Source organism: Sus scrofa, chromosome 9, assembly GCF_054392235.1.
Source record: "Sus scrofa isolate SSC_HxYL_T2T_F1_AM1 chromosome 9, Sscrofa_HxYL_maternal_Yorkshire_Landrace_v2.0, whole genome shotgun sequence".
Classification (NCBI taxonomy): Eukaryota; Metazoa; Chordata; class Mammalia; order Artiodactyla; family Suidae; genus Sus; species Sus scrofa.
The window spans coordinates 52,765,095-52,787,417 of record NC_139391.1 but is presented as its reverse complement, the minus strand read 5'-3'; the positions used below and the strand labels follow the sequence as shown (position 1 = coordinate 52,787,417).

The 22,323-nt window shown below is 47.1% G+C and overlaps 2 protein-coding genes across 25 annotated transcripts in view; both read right to left on the bottom strand.

Annotated features, from left to right (window-relative positions):
- The window catches only part of PKNOX2 (PBX/knotted 1 homeobox 2), a 305,801-nt gene that overhangs the window by 30,719 nt on the left and 252,759 nt on the right, over positions 1 to 22,323 (bottom strand). For 18 of the 24 annotated variants that reach the window (XM_084976576.1, XM_021063089.2, XM_084976572.1 and 15 more), the window contains 2 exons: positions 14,942 to 15,113; positions 2,056 to 2,244 (listed from right to left, as the gene is read on the bottom strand). In XM_084976576.1, the coding sequence (XP_084832702.1) occupies positions 2,056 to 2,244 (189 nt within the window). In that variant the 5' untranslated portion in view covers positions 14,942 to 15,113. The remainder of the gene's footprint in view (positions 1 to 2,055; positions 2,245 to 14,941; positions 15,114 to 22,323) is intronic. The other 6 variants (XM_084976579.1, XM_084976577.1, XM_084976583.1 and 3 more) reach the window with 1 other exon arrangement.
- The window catches only part of ST3GAL4 (ST3 beta-galactoside alpha-2,3-sialyltransferase 4), a 1,054,305-nt gene that overhangs the window by 980,507 nt on the left and 51,475 nt on the right, over positions 1 to 22,323 (bottom strand). The window lies entirely within an intron of this gene.

Genomic DNA, 22,323 nt, shown 5'->3' with positions numbered 1-22,323 from the left:
TGCAGAGGCACTGAATGCTGGGGTTTCCCAGGAGGACTGATTTTTTCAGACAGCATCTCTGAGGTCTGGCTCACCCCAGACAGAGCACGTGTGCTCCTTCTCTGCTAACCTGCATCTCCAGGGCCTCTGCTTCCTGCAGATGAACTTGTTAGTCCTGGGACTCCAGCCCTGAGGGGGCCGCCGTGGCTGCTAGGCCCTCTGGCCATCTTCCCCCACCCCCGGCTCCAGCTACCCTGGTGCCCCCCCAATGCCAGAGCTCAAGGTGGGGCTGGGCGGCCCAGGAGGGGAAACCCACTGCCTCTCCAAGGACCTGATTATTTCCAAAGACTTGTGCTAATTTTCTGATATGATCCTCACATCTCTGTGAGGCACTAAATCCTCATTACTTTTCCTGACCGATGCATTCTAATTAGATCAACACTTAAAACAAATTCACAATAGCCACAGGATGGCTTTCCATCTCATTAACTCCTCACTTATTATTTTCATGAAAATTACTGATAAAAATGTGCATCTCCATTTGGTGAGGCCTCACAGCCTCCTCGGCTCCTATCTTGCATCTCTCCCGTCACCGGGGCTGCGCAGCGTCACCATGGTAACCCACAATAATAGAAACTAATAAATTACAAACGAGATGCTCGTTGAGCAATTATTGTCCTCTTTTATGCAAGTTTCTTGCTAATTTTGATCATAAGGGAAAGTACAATAAGACTCTGAAGGAATGAGTCTATTTCGAGAGAATATTAGCAAGCAGAAGCCTGGGCGGCTGAGTTTAGATCTGTAATAAAGTGATTTGGTGATTTCAAGCAATGGGAAGTGGAAATAAACTTCCTTCCTTGTGTCCCATGCAGTACTCACTATAGAGTCCTGCAGAGATCCCACTGGGGTGGGTTTGATGCGATACTTGTCAAAATGCACAAGGTGTGGCTGGCCTTCTAGAGGGCACTCTGCCCCTCCCCCTGCCTCTGCCAACCTAGAGAGATATATTATACATGTTGGTCCTTAAGCTTTTTTTTCCCTTGCACCTGCAGCACTTGGAAGTTCCAGGGCCAGGGATCAAACATGAGCCACAGCAGTGACAAAGCTATATCCTCAATCCGCTGCACTACCAAGGGAACTCTCATCCTTAAGATTTAAGGATAAAAATGGCACCACCTTTCTTAGGCGCTCTTTCTAGCACCTCTCACCAAGCATTCTTAGAAAGTTTACCCATAACCCCAAGCCTGGCTGTCTCATGGGAAGAGGCCACTGCAAACCTCCTGGGGGACCCTCCATGTGTTTGTCCTAGACTCTGGAGCTCAGCAGGAGAAGAAAGTGGTGAGCCTATGGCTTATGTAGACACCAGTGAGTCTGATGGAAAGGTAGCACCAGAAGCTTTCTAAGTTTATAAGTTTTGGGACAATATTCTGTCCAAGAGAGAGCCGCCATTCTCCCCTAGAGCACGTAGCCACCATTTCCACAGTCCTCAGTTCCCAGGATGAAAGTGGCAGGTGAATCTCAAGAGAGATGACTTTAGGTGACTTACATAGTGACCTTGAAACACTGCAGGGTAGTGTGTGCAATTAGCAAATGATCGGGGAGAAGCTGTCCCGGGAAGGCTGGCTTACGCTATTCTGGGCAGGATTCAAGGGAGAACCAAATCCCCTTCCCAGAACAGAGAGAGTGCATCAAGCCACAGCCCCCTCGAGAAGCCATGGGGCTGGAATGTGTCGGTCTGTTCCCAGCTCCGTCCCCACCTCATCCTCCAACAAAGTGCCCCATTTCCTTAACACCTGTGCTCATTGCTTGGGACATCTTGGACCAGGAAGCCAGGAATCACTTGGTACATGGTCCCTCTCGGATCTGGTCATCCTCCAGGGAGGGCCGACACTCTGGCATGGTGAGCTCTGGGTGGAAAGGGGACTGTGCTGTCTGACAAAGATCAGAGGATGGACCTTCTGGAGAAAGGATCTAGTGAGTCTGGACCACTTTCCCAGGTTTCCACAGGACCTGCAGACATTCTGACACCTGGCTTAAGAGCCTGGATAGGAGATGAGACCCAGTCCTGTGTGTTACCTGTGAGTGAAGGTTTATGGAGGGCTGGTTGGGGGAGTAGGGCCCCCCGAGGTCATTCCTGAGCAGGTTATCACTGTGCATCTTGGTTTTGAGGCAGGTGATGTAGCGGTTACAAAAGTCCTTGCAGAGTTCATTGACTTTCTCCAGCTCCAGCAGGTGGATTCTCAGGACCTGGATTGCCTTCACCATCTGTGGAAAGGGAGGAGTGGTGAGCTCAGGTGTCTGGATTGCAGTCCCCTCGATGCCTTGCCACCCCAGGCCCCAAGCACCCCAGGAGAGGAGTCTCTCCTTGCCCTAGGCAAACTCATATCTAGCCGCAGGATTTAAATTCTCCTTGTGGGTATCTGCTGATCGTTTGCCTGCTTAGACCCCACTGTTATCACAGCTGCTCTCAAAGCAATTTTGGCATGCTGAGAATGGCACTGGTCTTAGTGGTGGAGGGCCAGGAGTCAAGCCCCAGGCCTGCCATGTATGTCTGTGTGGCCTTGGTCAAGGGCTTAAGGTCTCTGCGCCTTGTTGTCTGACAAACGGGGACAATGGTGCCCTCCCTGACCACGGTACAGGTTTGTGGCAAGGACCATCTGAGGGAAGGTACAAGCTCCAAAGACTGAGCTCAGAACCTCTTGGAAGCACCCTGAAATGTCAGGGACTGTCCATTCCTACACAGATTCTGAGTGGCTTGTGCTGTGCCAGTCACTTTGCAGACACCCCACTGATACTTGCTGACTGACCGATTCATCCAGCATGACTTAGCTGGGCCTTGGGACACCCAACTGTCTGATGCCTCTTCCGTGCCCTTTGGATGTTGTATATGTGCCTGCTGCCTCTTCAGATAGACGTTCCTAACCTTTTCCTGGTAAGAAGCTATTTCTCAATTGAACTTTTCTCCTTAGCATTGTTATTATTGGAGAAAGAAAGTGCTATGGGATGTATGGAAAATAGAGGCTGGAAAAAAACTGCAATGATCCAGTCACCCATAAAGAATGATGATTTTTTTCAGTCTTTTTCACATGCGTATGTTTCAACATAGTTTTAGTCATCACGTACACACAGGATTTTGGTTCTTGTTTTTCTACTCAGTTTGCCGAATGTATTTTTCTAAGTGTCAGAATTGTCTTTTTTTTTTTTTTTTTTTTTTCCCAGTCTCCCTTCTAGGCTGCAAGCTTCTGGAAGAGAGGGTGGTGTCTAATTTGCTTGCCCTGTTATCCCTGTCACTAACACATGTGGATACTGAGTAAATATTTGTTGAGTGGGTGAAAATTATTGAGAAAATACATTTTAAATTGTTAAATATTGTTCCACATGTACTGATTCCTTATTATTGGATATTTAGATTAATTCCAATTTTTCAATTTTATAAAAAATGTTACAGTGACTATTTTTCCAGCTTTATAGCTTATTCATGTTTCTGCATTATTCTCTTAGGACAAAGTCCCAAAAGTGACAGACAAAAAGCTATAGACACACAGGGAACTGTACCCAATATTCTGTGATAATCTATATGGGAAAAGAATCTGAAAAAGAATGGATTATGTATATGTATAACTGAATCACTTTGCTGTACAGCAGATATTATCACAACCTTGTAAATCAACTATACTTCAATAAAACTTAAAAAAATATAATGGAAAATAATATGAAAAAAACATATGTATAACAATCACTTTGCTGTACCACAGAAGTTAGACACAACATTGTAAATCAAAATATACTCAGTAAAATTTTTTACAAAGCTAAGAACATTCTTATATTCTCATGATAAATACTCATTATTTATCATTATTATATTCTCATGATAAATACTGCCAAATTGATTTTTTAAAAAGATGTTGGAGCAACTGGTCATCCACAAGCAAAACAGTGAATCTTGATTTAAATCTCACATCTTGTACAAAAACTAACTCAAATGGATCAAAGACCAAAATGTAAAGCATGAAACTATAAAATTTTTAGAAAAGAAAACACAGGAGAATATCAATAGGACCTAGGGCTAGGCAAAGAGGTCTTAGACTCGATGCCAAAAACATGACCCAGAAAAGGAAAACTTGATGAATTGGACCTCATCAAAATTCAAAATGTTTGCTCCTCAAAAGATGCTATGAAGAAGATGAAAAGACAAACTACAGACTGGGAGAAAATACATGCAAATTACATATCTGACAAAGGACTTATATCTGGACTATTTAAAGAGCTCTCAAAACTAAACAGCAAAATAACAAGCAATCCAATTAGAACATGGGCAAGAGATAACATCAGACGTTTCACTGAAGAGGATATATAGATGGCAAATGAGCACATGAAAAGATGTTTAATGTCATTAGCCATCAGGGAAATGCAAATTAAAACCACAATGAGATTATCACTACACATCTATCAGAATGGTTAAAATTAAAAATAGAGATAACACCAAATGCTGGCAGGGAATTAGAAACAAGATTACTCATATGTTGCTATTGGGTATGAAAAATGGCACAGCCACTCTGGAAAACTGCAAAACAGTTTCTTACAAAACTAGATACACCATCTAGCTCAGTAATTGCACTCTTGGGCATTTATTCCAGAGGAGGAAAAAATGTTCACCCAAAAACCTGTATGTGAATACATAATGCAACCTTATTTTTAATAGCCAAAACCTAGAAACAACCAAACTATACTTCAGCAGGTGAATGGATACAGAAACTATGATACATCTGTATCACTAAAGAGTACTCAGCAATAAAAAGGAACAAACTAACAATACCCTCAACAACAAGGATGGATTTAAAGGGAATTATGCTGAGAAAGAAAAGCTAGTCTCAAGAAGTTCCCATCTTGGTGCAGCAGAAACAATCCAACTTGAAAACATGAGGTTGCGGGTTTGATCCCTGACCACGCTCAGTGAGTGAAGGATCCGGCGTTGCTGTGAGCTGTGTGGTGTAGGTCGAAGACGTGGCTCAGATCTGGTGTTGCTGTGGCTCTGGCGTAGGCAGGCAGTAACAGCTCCGATTAGACCCTTGGCCTGGGAACCTTCATATGCCTTGGTGCAGCCCAAAAAAGGCAAAAAAAAAAAAAAAAAAAAAAAAAAAGAAAGAAAGAAAGAAAAGAAAAGCTAGTCTTGAAAGGTTATATACTGTATGATGCCATTTATATAACTTCTTTTTTTTTGGCTGAACCTGTGGCATCAAAGTTCCCAGGCTAGGGGTCAAATTGGAGCTGCAGCTGCCAGCCTACGACACAGTTGCAATAATGTCAGATCTGAGCTTATTCTGCAAACTACACCACAACTCATGGCAACGACTGATCCTTAACCCACTGAGTGAGGCCAGGGATGGAACCCACGTCCTCATGGATGCTAGTCGGGTTTGTTATCACTGAGCCACAATGGGTAATCCCCCTTTTTTTTTTTTGGTCTTTTCCGTGGCATATGGAGGTTCCCAGGCTAGGGGTCTAATTGGAGCTGTAGCCACCGGCCTATGCCAGAGCCACAGCAATGCCTGATCCGAGCCTCGTGGGCGACCTACACCACAGCTCACAGCAACACTGGATCCTTAACCCACTGAAGGAGACCAGGGATCAAACCCGCAACCTCATGGTTCCTAGTTGGACTCATTAACCACTGAGCCACGATGGGAACTCCGGTAGTCCCATTTATATAACATTCTTGAAATGACTAAATTATAGAGATGGAGACAAATTAGTGGTTGCCAGGAGGTTCGGGGAGAGGGAGAGAGGAAGGAACTCTTCTGTATCTTGACTATCACAGTTTTTTCATGAATGCACACGTGATAAAATAGCACAGAACTAAGCACACACACACACACACACACACACACACACACGTGCATGTAAAACTGGTGGAGTCTGAATAAGGTCAGTAGATCATATCATTGTCATTTCCTGGTTGTGAAATAGTACCCTAGTTATGCAAGAAGGGAATCGGACTGCTCTGTATTAATTCTTACAACTGCATGTGAATCTAGTTACAGCCAAATAAAAAGTGATAAAAAGGGTGGGGGCTTGCCTGCCGAGACTATTTATGTTGACATAAGCAATGTATAGTCATCCGTCTTTAGTCTTACTCTACCAGCTCTGTGGACCAGCATCCTGGTGCCCAGGAAGACAAAAAAGAGCATCTCTCCCAGAGAACCCCAACCATCGGGCTGTGGAGCTGTGGCTAGAAGCCAGGGCCACACCCCTCTCTGAGCTTCATTTGCATTTCAAGTCCAGAGCAACCAAGCAGCTTCCATGTTGGCCTTTGGATTGTCTGATGGGCGGGGACTGTGCTCTACTAATTAAAGGCTCTTGGAGGGCTGAATTAGACTAAGTGTCACTCAAAGACAGAAAGCATCAATTTTCAGGTGGGGATCAATCACAGGGTCTTGTCCTCAGGAAATGCCCCCTCCATGGGGCTGAGACTAAAGGAGACTGTGTTGTCCCCAACACAGAGCAGAAGAGGGACTTTTGTTTGGATTATTTGGACCAAAAAATGGAGTCAGGTAATGAACAAGTTATTTACTCTTGCCTAAATTCTCAACTTGACTTTAGCCCTAGAGATCTGGGTTTATGTCTCTAAGATTAATTAGCACAAACATAAGGTGTTTAATAAACACTCACTGATTGATTGATAGTACTACCCAAATATTTCTCATTTGTAATATATCTCAGGTACTATGTTCAATCCATCATATGCCTTTATTTATTCCACATAACCACCTCTGCAAGTAGATATCATTGTTGCCCATGTTTTACAGTTGAAGGAAATGAAGGCAAGAAATATAAATTTTACTTGCTTAAAGTCACCCAGTTGGTAAGTGACAGAGCTGGGACACGAAGCCAGGTTGCCTGTGTTGCTTCACCAGCCATGCGGGCTCTCAGAATTTATACAGAAAAAAAAAAACGGTGATTAAAAGGGTGCATGCTTTAGGAAAAACCAAACAGCTTTGGGGAAGATAAAGGTTAGGATTTCCAGAACCTTCCCTGGCAAGGTTTCACCCTTCAGCTGCTCTGCCCTGACCCCCAGGAGTCAGAATACCTCTCCAATGAGGGTATCTGCTTCCCCAGGTGTAAAAAGAGAGGATTGGACCATCTGGTGTCTTCTGTTTTCCAATTCTCTGAACAGCACAAGGACTTCCACCCTTGGTTCACTGATGGTGCTAAGAGAGGCCATGTGAGATGATCTAGGCCAGCCTCTAGGTAAGCAAATGGCCCAGACTCTCCCAGACACATGGCTGCATCTTCTCCTTGGAGGCTCCCCAGTCAGAGCAGTCTCTATGTTCTCTCAATCTGCTGAGCATTTCCTAACACTTACTGACATCTCTCCAGCCCAAATATAAAGTGCTTACTCAGCCTTCTGCAGGCATCAGGGACATCCAGTGCTCCACCAATATAATCTCCCTAAACTTAATATTATCCATTCAACAAATATTGTCCCATGATATGCCAAACACTGGACAAGGCCTATGACTTGAGTAAGCTGCCCTATTAGCTTTGTCTTCTCCAGATGAAATAATCCTAATTCCTTAAACCTTTCTTCTTTTTTCCTTCCTTCCTTCTTCCCTCCCTCTCTCCCTTCCCTCCTTTCATTTCTTATTTCCTTCTTTATCTGAGCTTTCCTTTACTGGACCCTTCTTAATTTTCTACCAATGTTTTATTTATTCATTTTCAAATATTTTCATGAGTACATACACATACATATCCACACACACAGAAAAGTGTGCATATCTATCCATTTATTTTAAAAATATAGCCAATAAATACTTACTGTATAAAAAGAATCAGAAAATATAACTAAGTAAAATAAAATAAAAAGTAAAGTCTAAGGAGCCCCCATTATGGCTGAACAGTAATGAACCCAACTAGTATCCATGAGGTTTTGGGATTCCTGTCCCCACTCAGTGGATTAAGAATCTGGCATAGCCATGAGCTGTGATGTAGGTCGCAGATGCGGCTTGGATCCCATGTTGCTGTGGCTGTGGTATAGGCCAGCAGCTGCAGCTCCAATTCTACCCCTAGCCTTGTAACTTCCATATGCCATGGGTTGACCCTGAAAATCCAAACAAACAAACAAACAAAAAGCTCTGCTCAAATGAAATACACATGCAATGTGTTTAAATTAGATCTGGTGCATAGTGGCCAAGAGTGGACCTATTTTTTGGTCTCATAAAGCACAGTTGAAGGATTACTTTTTTATGAGAGAACAGACTTGGTTTAAAGATTTAAGAGTGTAGAGTAAATCATAATGGTATTCCAGGGCAATGAATATGTAGGACCTATTCAATATTAGAGAAAAAAAAAAAGGGCAATGCCATTAATATGGGGCAGCTGCCTGGCACAGCAGAAAGCCTGTGGGATTTACTGTCAGAGAATCTGGATTTGAGTATAGGCCTACTGTTTACAAATTGGGTGAAATTGGGCTAATTCCATCACTTCCCTGAGCCTCAGTTTTCCTCATCTCTAAGTCACATGATCTGATAAGGGCTAAAGGAGATAATAATGTAAAAGTACATTATAAACTGCAGGGAACCAAATGCATATAAATTTTTGTGAACTCTTTTAATGATTTTGAATATCCTGTTGACTTTTCTATTGCCATTCCATTTTCAGATAGTGGAAAAATAATCATTCCCAGTTTTTTCTTTTATATTTATGTTTAGCAAATCATTCACTATCTTTTTTATTTTGCAATTTTGAGTTTTTGCCTCTAAATCAGAATAAAACTGATTTAATAATTAAACCATTTTCCTAAGTGATCCATGCCATGTAAAATGTTCTTCCAAATCTTCTAGTGCAATAACAATTCTATTTAATTTAAGATTTTCACAGAATGTGATGAATGGATCCTTCATTTCTTTTCTCCAAGTTTTGCTTCATCTTTCAACTTCTCTCCCTCCCTTCTCTTTCAGAATAAAGCAGCAGCCCTCTTCTTCTAAGAAACACCCTTCACAAAAGCAAACTTCCACTTTAGTCTCATATCACAGTGCACAAGCCCCACCAGCCTCAGAAAAGTCCACAGGACTAGGGGCCTATCATCATCTGGGAAGTCGCATGGCGTGATGTCCCAAATCTATTATTTCCTGCCTGGGTATTCTGGACAAGTTGTTTAACTATCTGTGAAATGTACGCTGATAAAAAATACTTACATGGCAGAGTTGTGGTGAAAATTGAGAAAAGGTAATGTACACATATGTCCTGGGCACAGAGCAGCTATTATTTTTTTATTTTTTTATTTTTAGGGCTGCATCTACAGCATAGGGAAGTTCCCAGGCTAGGGGTTGAATCAGAGCTGCAGCCGCCAACCTACACCATAGCTCATGGCAACACTAGATCCTTAACCCGCTGATCGAGGCCAGGGATCGAACCTGCATCCTTATGGATCCTAGGCGGGATCATTAACTGCTGAGCAATGAAGGGAACTCCTAGAGTAGCTATTTTTTATACGTCAATTCTTAAGGCTAACTCGCCTCTCCTCCCACCATTGAGCACTTTTCTGGAAAGTGGCCTGTCTTGTAGGATTGTAGCCCCTTCATTTGATGGTAATAAATCTTTGCCTTTCAAAACATTTCTACACATAGCACTTTAAAATTTGCAAAATGCTTCTCTCTTATTACCTCATTTGAGTCTCATAAACATGGGGCCACACAAGCAATGGTATCACTCTCCTAGAGATGAGGAGATCGAGGCTCTGAGACTAGGAACCCACTAAATTCCATGTAGCAATTAGAGAGGAAGCTTTGCCCTGGAGGGCAGATTCCTTCCATTTCTTCTTCTGCACTGGGGGAGCTGGAATATTCTTCCTCCTTTAGAGATGAAGTGCTCTGATGTTTCTTGTGGGTCACTAGGGCAGCCAAAGCTAAAATTAAATGGAGAATTTTTCCAGATCAGACCAGCCCAGTCCAGCCTGAGCAGTTGGAAGGGTGGGATCATGGGAACAAGGCCTGGAACATGGAAGGAAGGTGAAAGCCAGGGACTGGAGACCACCAGGGGACTGGGGAAAGAATAAACACTCATGGAAGCCACCATGTAGGATGTTACCTAAGCTCAAGTCATAATGTGGCGCTTCCCCTCCCATGTCCTCAGAGTTCAGAGGAGCACTGTGGTTCAGGGGAAAAAGGTGAGCTTCAGGAGTTAGAACTACCCTGTGCAAATCCCATTGGCCATAAGGCTCTCAGTCTTTGATTCCCCCCTCTGTGAAATGGGTATAACGATAACCTCCTCAGAGAGCTATTGCGAGAATTGAACAGCAGAGATGGGTGCCAGAGAACAGTGGGGTTTGGAGGCTGAGTCTTGGGCCTTCCACCTACTGGGACACTCTGGACAATTCACACAATCTCTGCACTTCAGTGTCATTTGCAAAACAGGACAGGAACACAACTCCCCCAGAGCCATACTGAGGATGAAATGAGATTTGGCCAGAAGATAACTAAAGGCAAGTGCCTAGGAAGCACTAAGAAAGTCTTCCTCTTGGGCAGTGTAACTGCTGTACATAGGCCCAGGCTCCATGCCTGTATTTGACTCACGGACCAGCTGTGTGGTCCGGAGCTGGCGATTCCTCCTTGCATCTCAATCTCCTCATCTTAAAATGGGAATAATAATAATGTGTACCTTGTGGGTTTGAAAAGAGGATTAAATAAGATAATACATGTGAAGTATTTGGAATGGCACCTGACACCCTGTAAGTCCATTGTAAATGTTAATTGTCACTGGCTTTGATTATTTCCTTTCCGTGGCCTATGGTGTCTTATGGGATCTTCAGCTCCCATCTAGGCGAAGAGGGTCTGGAAGGAAGGCTGAAGGGAATGACCCTCTGAAGGCAGCTGGCTTGTGGTCTCTGTGGGCCCACGGCTCCTGCCGGGCTCCTTCCCATGCCTCCTTATTCACAGCCTCTGGCCTGTGGCCCTGCCTCATCTGCGTGGGCCCAGGGGCCTGGGGGCCCCATTTTGGAGCTGGCTTTGCGGTCAGGCAGCTATAATCTGTCCCTGGAGCCACACCAGAGTCTCATTAAAACGTGCCCCATAAATGTTAAAAAATTTACACATAAAAAAATTCCATGCATGAAACTGAAACCGTACGTTTTACAGCCTCGGTTTGAAATCTTGCATAATATATAAAACCTCGGCCCTGCACTGGGGGCCCGTAAATCAAATTTTATAAAACAAAAAGCTTTTACCTTTCAAAGGGGTTTGGGGAACTTGCAAATTTTACAAACTGCACCAACTGCCAGTCAGAGGCTGCTGGGCCTAAGCAGGGGATCAGTCGGCCAGGTGACAGAGGCCTGGTGAGCATTGCGTGGTGGGGAGGGGGGAGTGTGGGAATTGGAGTGAGGGTGTCCCCGGGGGTGCTAACCAAGGAGCATGGGGGTGGAAATGGGGACAGGGAGAGGGCCAGAGAGCGTGGTGGGCACAGAGGAGAGCTGAGGGTGGTACTCTTATACACAAGGGCTTTATTAGTGGGTGATGCAGAGCAAAGAGCCCACAGATCTGGATGCTGACAAGTCATTTCCCTTCTCTAGACTTCAGTGTCCCCATCTATGAAACGGACGTGCTGTTCTCTACAACTGTAGTTCCCCTACCAGCGTTTTGTGATTCTGCATTTCTCTTCCAGCAGGGGTGCTGTGGGAGCAGCTGGCTAACCAGGAAGGGAAGTTCCCTCAGAAACGTAGGAGTGGGAGCTGCTCGGGAGAGCTTAGTCAGCCACTCCCCTGGGAACTTGTCTGGGAGGCTATTGGAGGAAGGGAAGATAGACACAACTTTGATTTGCTTGGAGGGGAGGAGGGGGACCAGCTGGAGGGGGAGGGCCCACATCCAGTCCCAGTCATGGGCCTGGTGGGACTGGGGAGAAGGCAGGACTAGAGTGCTGTTCCAGGGCCAGGATGGGACAAAGTTTGGGGGGACCCTAGTGTCCTCCTGACAATCCCGTCTGTGAAAGTCAATATTCAAGGGCAAAGGAAAGCCGCCTTGACACACACATATATATAAAATAAATCTCTCAATTATCTCAGCTCATTTGCTTGGGGTCTCATTTTATGTCCCTGCTCCGCTGCGCAGTATATCTGTCCGGATAAAGAGTTACAGTCCGTTGGGCTACGTGTGCGGGGTTGTAAAAAATACAGATGCCAAATTAACTGGCTGTGGCACTCGGCAGCTGATTGAGCTGATAATGACGCGATCTGACCTTTTTCTAATTTCTAATTATGTGCATCTCGGCTGTGCTGGTTGCATGATTCTTGTTCTAATGATGGCTCCTGTGGCTGGCCTCTTCATCTCCCCCCTCCTGACACAGGATGACAAATGCAGTGGCAAAGGGCACTGCCTGACCCCCTGGTAAAGTTTCACACTCCCCGCCACACAGTCTATTTGATGACCTGGAGGTGAGGTGAGGTGGCTGGGATGCCTTGCCTTAGAGACACTGCATTTGACTTTAACCTTCTGGATGCCACGCATTTTTAAATGCCATTTAGTTCTATAAGCCATCTCATTAAATTTTTATGACAGTCACAGGAGATAGGCATATTGGCTCTACAGACAAGGAAACCGAGCTTCAAAGGAGTCATCAAAGTCACCCAGAGGGTAAGGCGTGCAGCCAGACTCGGGTCCTCCACTCCTTCCACTGCCTCCATTTAGACAATCAATCAATCAGTCATTGACTGGCCAACTCCTCTGGGTGAATCAGGTCCACACAAGGGGTAGGCTACGCAAGGCTTACTCCGCCAGTGGACCACTCCAAGCCCAGTCACCTGAGACAGAAGACCAGCCGCCAGGGGCCTGGGGCAGCTCCTACAACACCCACGTCCCCAGGTCAAGCGTGACATGTAGCAGATGTTAATGGAGTCTTGTTGGATTGAATGAAGGAATCAGAGTCTCTGAGTGAGCAGAACCCCAGGAGATGCAGGCGGCCTTGTCTGGGAAAGTGGGGAGGTAGCCACTATTTGGTCTTTTCCAGGCTGGACTAGACTAGAAGCTGTCCTGGGTGGCTCTTCCTTTGTTCACCTGGCAGGTGTTGGTGGGCAAGGACTGCAAGGTTTGTTTCCCCAGGACTCCTACCTTGGAAGAAGGTTCAAATTCTTTCGTATTATGCAGCCTATTTTAGGTATTTCCTACCAATTTAGGTTCTTTTGGGGCCCAGTGAGGGAGGTGCCCATTCCAGCTCTTGAAGAAATGGCTACCTCACCTCCTGGCTGCATGGCTGCTGCAGGATTAGCTTCTAGAGACCTGCCACAACTGCAATCCTGAGATGCCGACCAGCTGAACAGCAGGGCCTGGCCAGGCCAGCCTGCACTTATCATTCTACTCATTGGAGAGCCTGCACTGGGTCAGCTCTCCCAGGGGACCTGGGAGACCATGGTCTGGGCTCCCGGGAAGTACGGCAGCTCAGGTCCACCAGGGGAGGGGGAGGGCCAGGGCTGAGCAGAGGCACATCTATCTCTCAGAAACCTGCATGAGGAGTTCCTGTTGTGGCTCAGCGGAAATGAATCCGACTAGTATCCATGAGGATGTGGGTTCAATCCCTGGCCTCACTCAGTGGGTTAAAGATCTGGCGTTGTCACGAGATGTAGTGTAGGTCGCAGATGCGGCTCAGATCCTGCATTGCTGTGGCTGTGGTGCAGGCCAGCAGCTGTGGCTCCGATTCGACCCCTAGCCTGGGAATCTTCATATGCTGTGGATGCAGCCCTAAAAAAGCAAAAGAGCAAAGAAAGAAAGAAAGAAACCTGCGTTAAAGCTCCTGACCATGGCAAGTGCTTATCCTCTAAACGCTTCATAACACTTCACCAATTTCCAGGCCAGGGTGGACTCTCCTGGTAGCTCTTCTGGACTCTGTAAAGTACCATATTCAACTCTCAAGAGAAGCAGTGGGGTGGATAATTCACAACACAGAATAATAGTCAAGTCATTTAAATTTGTTCTGCAGGTGTGCTCTGTGTGTGTGTGTGTGTGTGTGTGTGTGTGTGTGTGTGTGTGTGTGTTCTTCCTTCCTTTCCGAAGTTACATGTGCTTTTCTAATTCTGTTTCCCTTCAGGCAGTAGGTACTGGCTAAACTCTGGATGCAAGAGGTCAGTGCTAAAAATCAATCAATTTATGGAGGAGAGTTTTTCAGAGCTTCCAAATTCACTGTGGATAATCTGGGTAATCCAGTCACAGAAAAATCAGGAATTGTGGTTAATAATCCCAGGGTGACCGTTCGTCATGATGAACGAATGTAGCCTCTCTACCACTCTCTTTCTCAGCAGAATTCCCAGGGCTAGATGAGAATTTCAGATATCATCCCATCAAGTGGTTACCAAGCCTGATTGAAGATTGTAATCGCCTGGGAAACCCTTAAAGATGTACATTCGTGGGCCCCAAACTTACTGAATCACAGTTTCCAGGTGGTGGGGCCCAGGAATATGTACTTTTTAAAGCTGTAGTGATGATCTGGATGACAAGCTAGATTTGGGAGCCTGACCTACTGTTTCCCCCTAAATGGGCAGGACATCGGCTGGTCTTCTCAACATGACTGTGTCTCCAGGCCTTCCTGGCCAATGATGTGCTTGAATATGCCTGTCATCCTCCTCCTCCACACCCTAGCACAGAGGCCACCAGCTCCTCTCTGGGCAGCCTAAAACAGAGTTTCCAGTGTGCCAGGACTCTGGCACCCCCAGAATGCAGGATGCTATGACCCTCCTTTGTTCCCGTCTGCACTGCAAGGGTGGGGTAGTAGATGCTGGTGCCGCAGGGGCAGAGGAGGAGAGAGCCTTGGCGGCAGCACTGAGCATGCAATGCTTGGTTTAAGGGACTTAGAAACAGTCCTCGGCTGCTGGAAGGGGGCATGCAAATTTCCTTGTTGAATGAATGAAAGGATTGTTTCTAGGGCATTTGGAGGGGATCAGAGGGTAGGAAGACCCTAGCAAGGGTGGGGGTCAGTGGGTCTTTACCAGATTGTCCAGTTCTGGGTCATCGCTGAAGAAGGGTTTGTGCTCCTGCTCCTGCTGGTGGACAAAATTCTCGATGTCCACATCAAAGCTGGCGGAGGTGATGCACTCAGAGCCCTGGGTGGCCTGTTCACATTTCTCAAACAGCAGCGTCAGGAGCGGGAAAAGAGGGTGCCTGCGGGGACATCAAGAGCTCACACATGCGCACTCAGAGACCTGCCGTCTTCGGGGCTCAGGAGCCACCGGGTCCCGTCCCACATTCCCGCCGCTTCTTCTCCCACTCCCTGAGAAAGCACCCCATCCCCACAGTCAGCCTAGGTGGCAGCATTTCATGCCCTGGCACAGAGAATTCTGGGGCCTCGGCGGCTTCTGTTCCTCCCCACTGGGAGCCTAACTTTGCTCTTTGTCCAGATAAACTGCAGGGCTCTTTGGTGAGGGATGTTGGGTATCACGCAAAGAATTAGGTGTCCACTTCTGGCTCAAGGTCAGTCTGGGAAGGAAACATGAACATTTGTGACTGGGCACAGACCCTCTCTTGGTTGCGTGGAGCCAGCTGAGGGCAGCACCCGTGTGTTTGCATATATATGCAGGGGGAGGGGCTGTGTGAACCTGAGTGCTGGGCACATCTGGTGGGCAGGTATTTCCACCTGCCCTGCATCTTTTGGCTACACAGTTTATGTCAGACACCCCAGTTACACGGGTAATACCTCCCTATCATCACGCACTTAGCACAACTGTAATTTAAATAACTATTCGCATCATTATGTGTCCACTATTTTCCTCCAAGGCTGCCCCTGTCTAATGATCATTGTACCTTTAGGGTCAAAAGATACAATGATGTTCATGGCCTGGCACTTCATAAATATTCGGTGACTGACAATGAACTAGTGAATGAAGCATATGTGAGTGTGAGGTGTGAGGGTGTAAGTGTGGGTCTGTGATGATGCAAGTAAGCTGAAGTGCTTACCTGGCTGCTCTATGGTCTTGGCTTCGACATCACCATCTCTGGGAAGTGTCCCTGACTGCCCCTTCCCCCAAGCAATGCTGAAATGTCCCTGATTTGACTGCTTTACCATCTGCCTTCCTCACTAGACTGTGAGCTACCCAAGGGTGGGAAGCAAGCTCCCCCTAGTCCTCACTGCCTGTCCAGAGTCTAGCAGGGGCAGTGAAACCTAATACATATTTATTGAATATATACATGTGTGTATGTTATGTGTATGCACCTATCTGCTCATGTAAGTACATCGAATCCCCACCTCTCCATGGCATGAGTGAACAGCTATGTCTACTCCTCCAGCACATGCACATGTATTTACATGGGTGTTGACACTGGACTCTGGAGCCCTTCTTTCCCACTGCTATTTCCCCAAAACAGTAGCATGTCCCTCTCTGCTTTCTCACCTCAGTCCCCTGGGACCACGACACCTAGCTCCTTTCTTTTTGATTAAGTTCTGCTTGCTGGGAGAGAAGAAAGTATGTGTGTTGGGCCTGGCCCACAGGCTTCTGCCAATGGCAATGTTCTAGCCAGCATTGCCCAACAGAACTTTGCTGCCATGGTGGAAATATTCTACAATATCTGCTGTCCAATATGGTAGCCACTAACCACATGAGGCCAAAGGACATTTAAAATATGACTGTTGTGGAGTTCCTGCTGTGGCAAAACAGGTTTGGCAGGCTCTTGGGAGTGCTGGGACTCAGGTTCGATCCCTGACCCCGGCATAGCGGGTTAAGGATCCTCAGCTGTGGCTTAGGTCACAACTACCGCTCAGATCTGATCCTTGGCCTGGGAACTCCATATGCCAAGGGGTGGCCAAAAAAAAAAAAAAAGAAAGAAAAAAAATATGGCTGTTGTGTCTAGGACAGTGAATTTTTAATTTTGTCTAACTGTAACAAATTTTAATTTAAATAGCAACATGTAGCTAGTGGCTACTGAATTGGAAAGTAGAGTAAGTCTTGAAAACAGATCATGCTTCTTCCCTCCAGTAGATTGTGACTAAACATGGCAAGGAGGACTGAACATCCTCCCATGTTTGCAGGCAGATGGGGAACCCCTACCAGCCTATCCCATCCTCAGATTCTAGTAATGCTTGGCAAACAGGCAGAATGTGCTTAGCTGGCTCTGTCCACACTCAAACCCATACCTACTGGGATCTACTCAGGCTCAGAGGCAGTGGGGCAGGAGGAGGGTTAAATGCCTGCTTCAGGTGAGCTGCTTGGCTTGGAAGAGCAGCCCCTGGACCCTGTCTTCCCAACTCTTGTTTGGGGAGCTGATGCATAAACAGCTGGGCCCCAAGGCTGCCGGCTGGGTTAGAGAATGGAGGAATAAAAGGGTCAATATCCGAGGATAGGCCAGCTACTGCCCCAAATTGTTAGAAAATCTATCCAGTCCCCACAGGAAGCTGGTGGGAAAACAATGGGTTCCCTTAGCCATCCACCGAAGACAAAGAGAAAACCAGGTGAAGGGGTTAAACTCCAGTCTAAGTCTTCATTTGCAGCCACTAATACCGCAGCATATTATAGTCTAATCTAACCTGATCCCAGTTTAATGCAAGATTCTCCTGGCCCTGAGTGGAATACCAAAGAAAGCCTCCGTAGCTGTGATTTAAGCAGAGCCCTGCAGTGGTTTAGCTGAGGGACATGAAAGGCAAATTCCAGACGGTGTTATGAATTATTGCGCCTTATGAACCTTCCTACTCTCAACAGATGCCTGCTGCCATTTAAACAGCCACTAGATCAATTAGGAATGAAAGGCACAAATCGACTCTGTACAAGGGCACTAAATTACCAGGAACTAATAATCCGCAGCATCGTGCCAGGTGGTGGGGGTGCAGCCCCCCTCCCCATCCCCACGGCTGCTGGTCACTGTGCGTTCCTTTCTCACGGGTTGGAGGGAGGCTGGGCTGAACGAAGCTGTTGAACGGAGAAAGGATGCTGTGGTGTGTGTGTGTGTGTGTGTGTTTGCACATGTGCACACATGTGTACCTGGGTTGAATGGAGGCTGTCAATGGGAGTGAGGGTGAATGTTGTGTAAGTAGGCTGTCCTAGGTGTTTTTATTCAGCGTGCACTCACGGTGTTGTGTCTCTTCAGCACGTATGGGTTGTACATATGGAACTGGGGTGCAGAGTTTGTGTGCTGTGAATACAGTGCACATAAGCCCTGTATTGCATGTAGGGTGTGTGCATGTGCTATGTGTTGTCTGTATGCAATGTGTGTGCAAGGATTGTACATTCCATATACACAGTATGAGTGGCATATGGGATGGCAGAGGAGGGAGCCTCTGGTGACAGCGTCTCCCAGCTACTAGTTCTGGAGGTGGGGTGGGGAGAGGAGGGTGGTTCCCTCTGCCACTATCCTTGTCCATCCTGGGAGAAAAGTGGTCAGGGAGGGCCACTCTGAGGAGGTGCCATTTGAGTTTTTTTTTTTTTTTTTTTTTTTTTTTTGTCTTTTTGTCTTTTTGCTATTTCTTTGGGCCGCTCCCTCGGCATATGGAGGTTCCCAGGCTAGGGGTCGAATCAGTGCTGTAGCCACCAGCCTACACCAGAGCCACAGCAACGCGGGATCCAAGCCGCGTCTGCAACCTACACCACAGCTCACGGCAACGCCGGATCGTTAACCCACTGAGCAAGGGCAGGGACCGAACCCGCAACCTCATGGTTCCTAGTCGGATTCGCTAACCACTGCGCCACGACGGGAACTCCATGGAGGTGCCATTTGAGTAAAGCCTTGAATGATGAGGAGGCAGTCATGCAAAGATCTAAGGGGCATTCCAAACAGGAGAGAAAGCAAAGCATATGAGATAAAAATGAGTTTGAATTTTTCTGGAACAAAATCCAGATGCATGTGGCTGAAGCAAGGTGGGCAGGGGGAGAAAGTAGGGAGACGAAGTTGAAGAGATGAGCAGTAATCAGATCCTAGGTCTCACACAGAGCAGAGCTTTCAGGGATTGGGGTAGGATGGAGGCATTGTCATCACCACTGGGGGACAGCGTGCATCTTCTATACATCTCTACCATCCGTCTGTTTTATAAACCTCTCACTGTGTCAGATCTCCCTGGAGTGTATATGTGTATGTGTATGTGAGGGGTGGGTGGGGAGGCATATCTGGGGGTGTTTTCTACGGCTTCTGCAATCTCTCAGAAGAAGAAAACGTGCTTTCCATCCTTCCCCCCCAGGTCAAGCAAGGACCCTTGGAGCACAGAGTAGCACCTCTCTCCAGCTGCTCCCTGCTGCACTCTCAGCTCCCCAACCCCCCCTTCTTATACCTGCTCTCCCTAGACTCTTGCCTCTGGTTCCACCCACCTGAACCCTGGATCCCTGAGTCCAGGAGCCCAGATGACATCTGTGCTTACCCACAACTTTTCACACAAACTCTAGCCAGGGTCATCGGGGCTGCCGTGGCCCCCTGCTCTATCCATTTGGGTTTCTCCACCAACCCAGATGGCTACCTGCTTTCTGCTACCTCGCGTGTGGGAAACACCGAGATGCTCTATACCACCCCTGAGAAACAGGCTCCATTTCCCAAGGGTTCACCTGGGTTCTGTGGCTGTAGTTACACCATGGACTTCCATAAGGCTGTTCCCAGTCCAGCTTCCAGCCCCTTCCCCAGTTGCCCATCCCACACCTGCCTAAGCATTGACTTATGTTTCTAAGCTACCCTCCAACATCCCCCCATAAGGCTGGGGAGGATGCTGGAAGCCACCCTCAAGGAGTCCTTTTCCAGCAGTGCTGGGGTAGGGAGGGGAGGGGTGGGGTGGAAGCAGGGACCATGAGAGCCGGGCGTCTTAGCCACATGGGACATGAATGGCCTTGTCTGAGCCAGGTGTGGGATGGAAAGAAAGATTTCAGGAGTTCCTATTCCCACTGTACAGACCTCTCCCTGTGGATCGGTACCCTTCAGAGGCTGCAAGCAGAAATGTGGGAACTCAGACCCCAGGGCCCAGATGGTGATGAACAAGATATGAAAGATGGCCATTAGAATTTATTTCCAAAGGGCTGAGGACATTTGACCTCCAGAAGAGCTCACCTTCTCCCTCCCTGATCTCTCTCCACTCCTCTCCCCGTGTCACCTCCCCCTGGCCGCCCCCACCACCCCAATCTCTCTTAAGCCGTTCAAAATTTGGAGGAAATAAATCTCACTGCACTAATTCAGGGAGAGCTTGAGCCTCGTCAGTGCAGAACAAATAAAAGGAGTGAACCGGCATGACATTTTACTGCAGAAGAGAGGTCGTTTCCAGCCACTAATAAAAAGGATTTGACACAGACTAATAAAGAGAAATGAATTTCTCTAATGGCCTAATTTAGCACATTCAGCACTGTGCCTCTGCCTGGTGCCGGGAGGGCGGGCCGCCCTGAGCGCGGACAGAGCCGGGAGCCGGGGACAAGAGATGATCTCAAATACCATTTTATTATTTCTTTTTTCTTTTCTGAGTCCCCACCCCCACCTTCATCACCTCTCCCCAGGAGCATCTGAACCCAAATCATGCTCAAGATACGCAGTTCTTGTTAACGATCCAAAGATATAAAGAACCCCTCTCCATAGAATTGCAGTCTTGTGCTAGCTTAAGAAGGTGATTAAACCGGATGTGTTGATTTCTACAGGGGTTTAAGCCATCGTTTGGTTTAATTACTTCTGACATTTCTGCCTTCATGTTTTCTTACATCACCCAAATTTGCTGGCCTAAAATGTCCAGTTTGGGGCAGGAATATGTGGGGCTAACCCAGGAGCACCCCACACATCCTGGCCCTACATGAGGCAGGATTTGGGCTGAAGCCCTTTGCAGAATTGAAAGTCACCTTCTCTCCAGCTGCAGAGAGGGGGAGACCCATTGCCAAAGCCCCAGTTTTTTTTTTTCCAGGGCTCCACCCCCACCTCTCCTACCTCACATTTCTGGTGAGGATTTGAAAGCCTCCTGGGGCAGGCGAGCTTCAACACCTTGCATTTTATTCCTCCTTATCTCAAGACAGATTTTCTTTTTTTCTTTTTATGGCTGCACCTGCAGCATATTGAAGTTCCCAGGCTAAGGGTTGAATCAGAACCACACCTGTGACCTATACCGCAGCTTGTGGCAACACAAGACCCTTAACCCACTGAGTGAGGCCAGGGATTGAACCCGCATCCTCACGGACACTATGTCAGGTGCTTGACCCACTGAGCCACAGTGGGAACTCCAAAACAGATTTTCTTAATGTGGACTGGCCCAATAGTTTTTCCCTAACATTTTCAAAGACCTCCTGGGATAAAGACCACAACCTCCTTGGTAATTTTTACTCTCATTTCTAACTTAATGTTCCCCTATAAGGCCGAAGCTCATTTCTTTTTGTCAAAAGGACGCAAGAAAAGACAAGCAGACTTTTTTTCTGCTTCCCTTCCTCCCTTGTTGGACAACCTGGGTTTAAAAAAAAAAAATTAACTTTTTTTTTTTTCTGCTCAGAAGACCATATACAGAGAAGCAGAGATAGGAAAAAGAAAGAAAGCAAAAATAAGGAGCTTCAGAGAGACCAAGATGTGAAGAACACAAGAACAGAGCACAGATAGGTGAAGAGAAACAGAACACCACTGACTGGTCGGGGGGGGCGATGTCACACACAGGAGGGGACATTCATTTTGAGTTCCCTTTCTGGGCGATAAACCTTGTGATTCACACTCATGCCACTCCGTCACTTCTGAGCCTCTCAGCCACCCCTCCCCTTGTGACCTTGGCCAGAACTGTAGACCTCAATTATGGGTCTATCCAAGTGTGTGGCAGCCTGTTTGGCTGTCCACTGCCTCTCCCTGTGACTGACCTTGGAGCCCCTAGGCCTGTCCTGCAGCTCCCCTCACAGCTGAGACTCACCCAGCTACGGGGAGGTGGGCAGAGGAGGCCCAGTGTCTGCACTCACCCTCCACTGGGGAAGGTGGTCGGGTGTCAGAGCCTCTAGGCCCTTCCCAGCTGGGAAGAGAACAGATGATTCAGAGGAGGGACTGTATAGTAAGAGAAAATTTTCTGGGTGGAGATTTTCAGTGATAAGGCAGAGGGACCAGAGCCCAGTCAGTGTCAGACCTCTGCAGGGGACATTAGTCACTGATCAGTGAGGGGGTGCAGTGCGGCAAGCAGCGACCAGGCTGTCTCTCCAGCAACCTAGTCTCTACTGACACACTCTGAGGAGCTCAAGTTGTCAAAGGTCCACCACCCTGGAAACTCTACCCAACGGCTGGCATTGTAACCCTTTATTTCTAGGGCCCCAGGTCAGAGGCCCCTGGGATCACAGAATCAGAGACATACCCTGGAGCCCCTTTGCAGGATGGCTTCTGCCCCCTTTCCTGGGCATCTCTTCATGGCCAGAAGGCCCGTTAAAGGCAGTCATTCTGAGAACTCTGGGGAAAACTCCCGGATACTGATGAAATA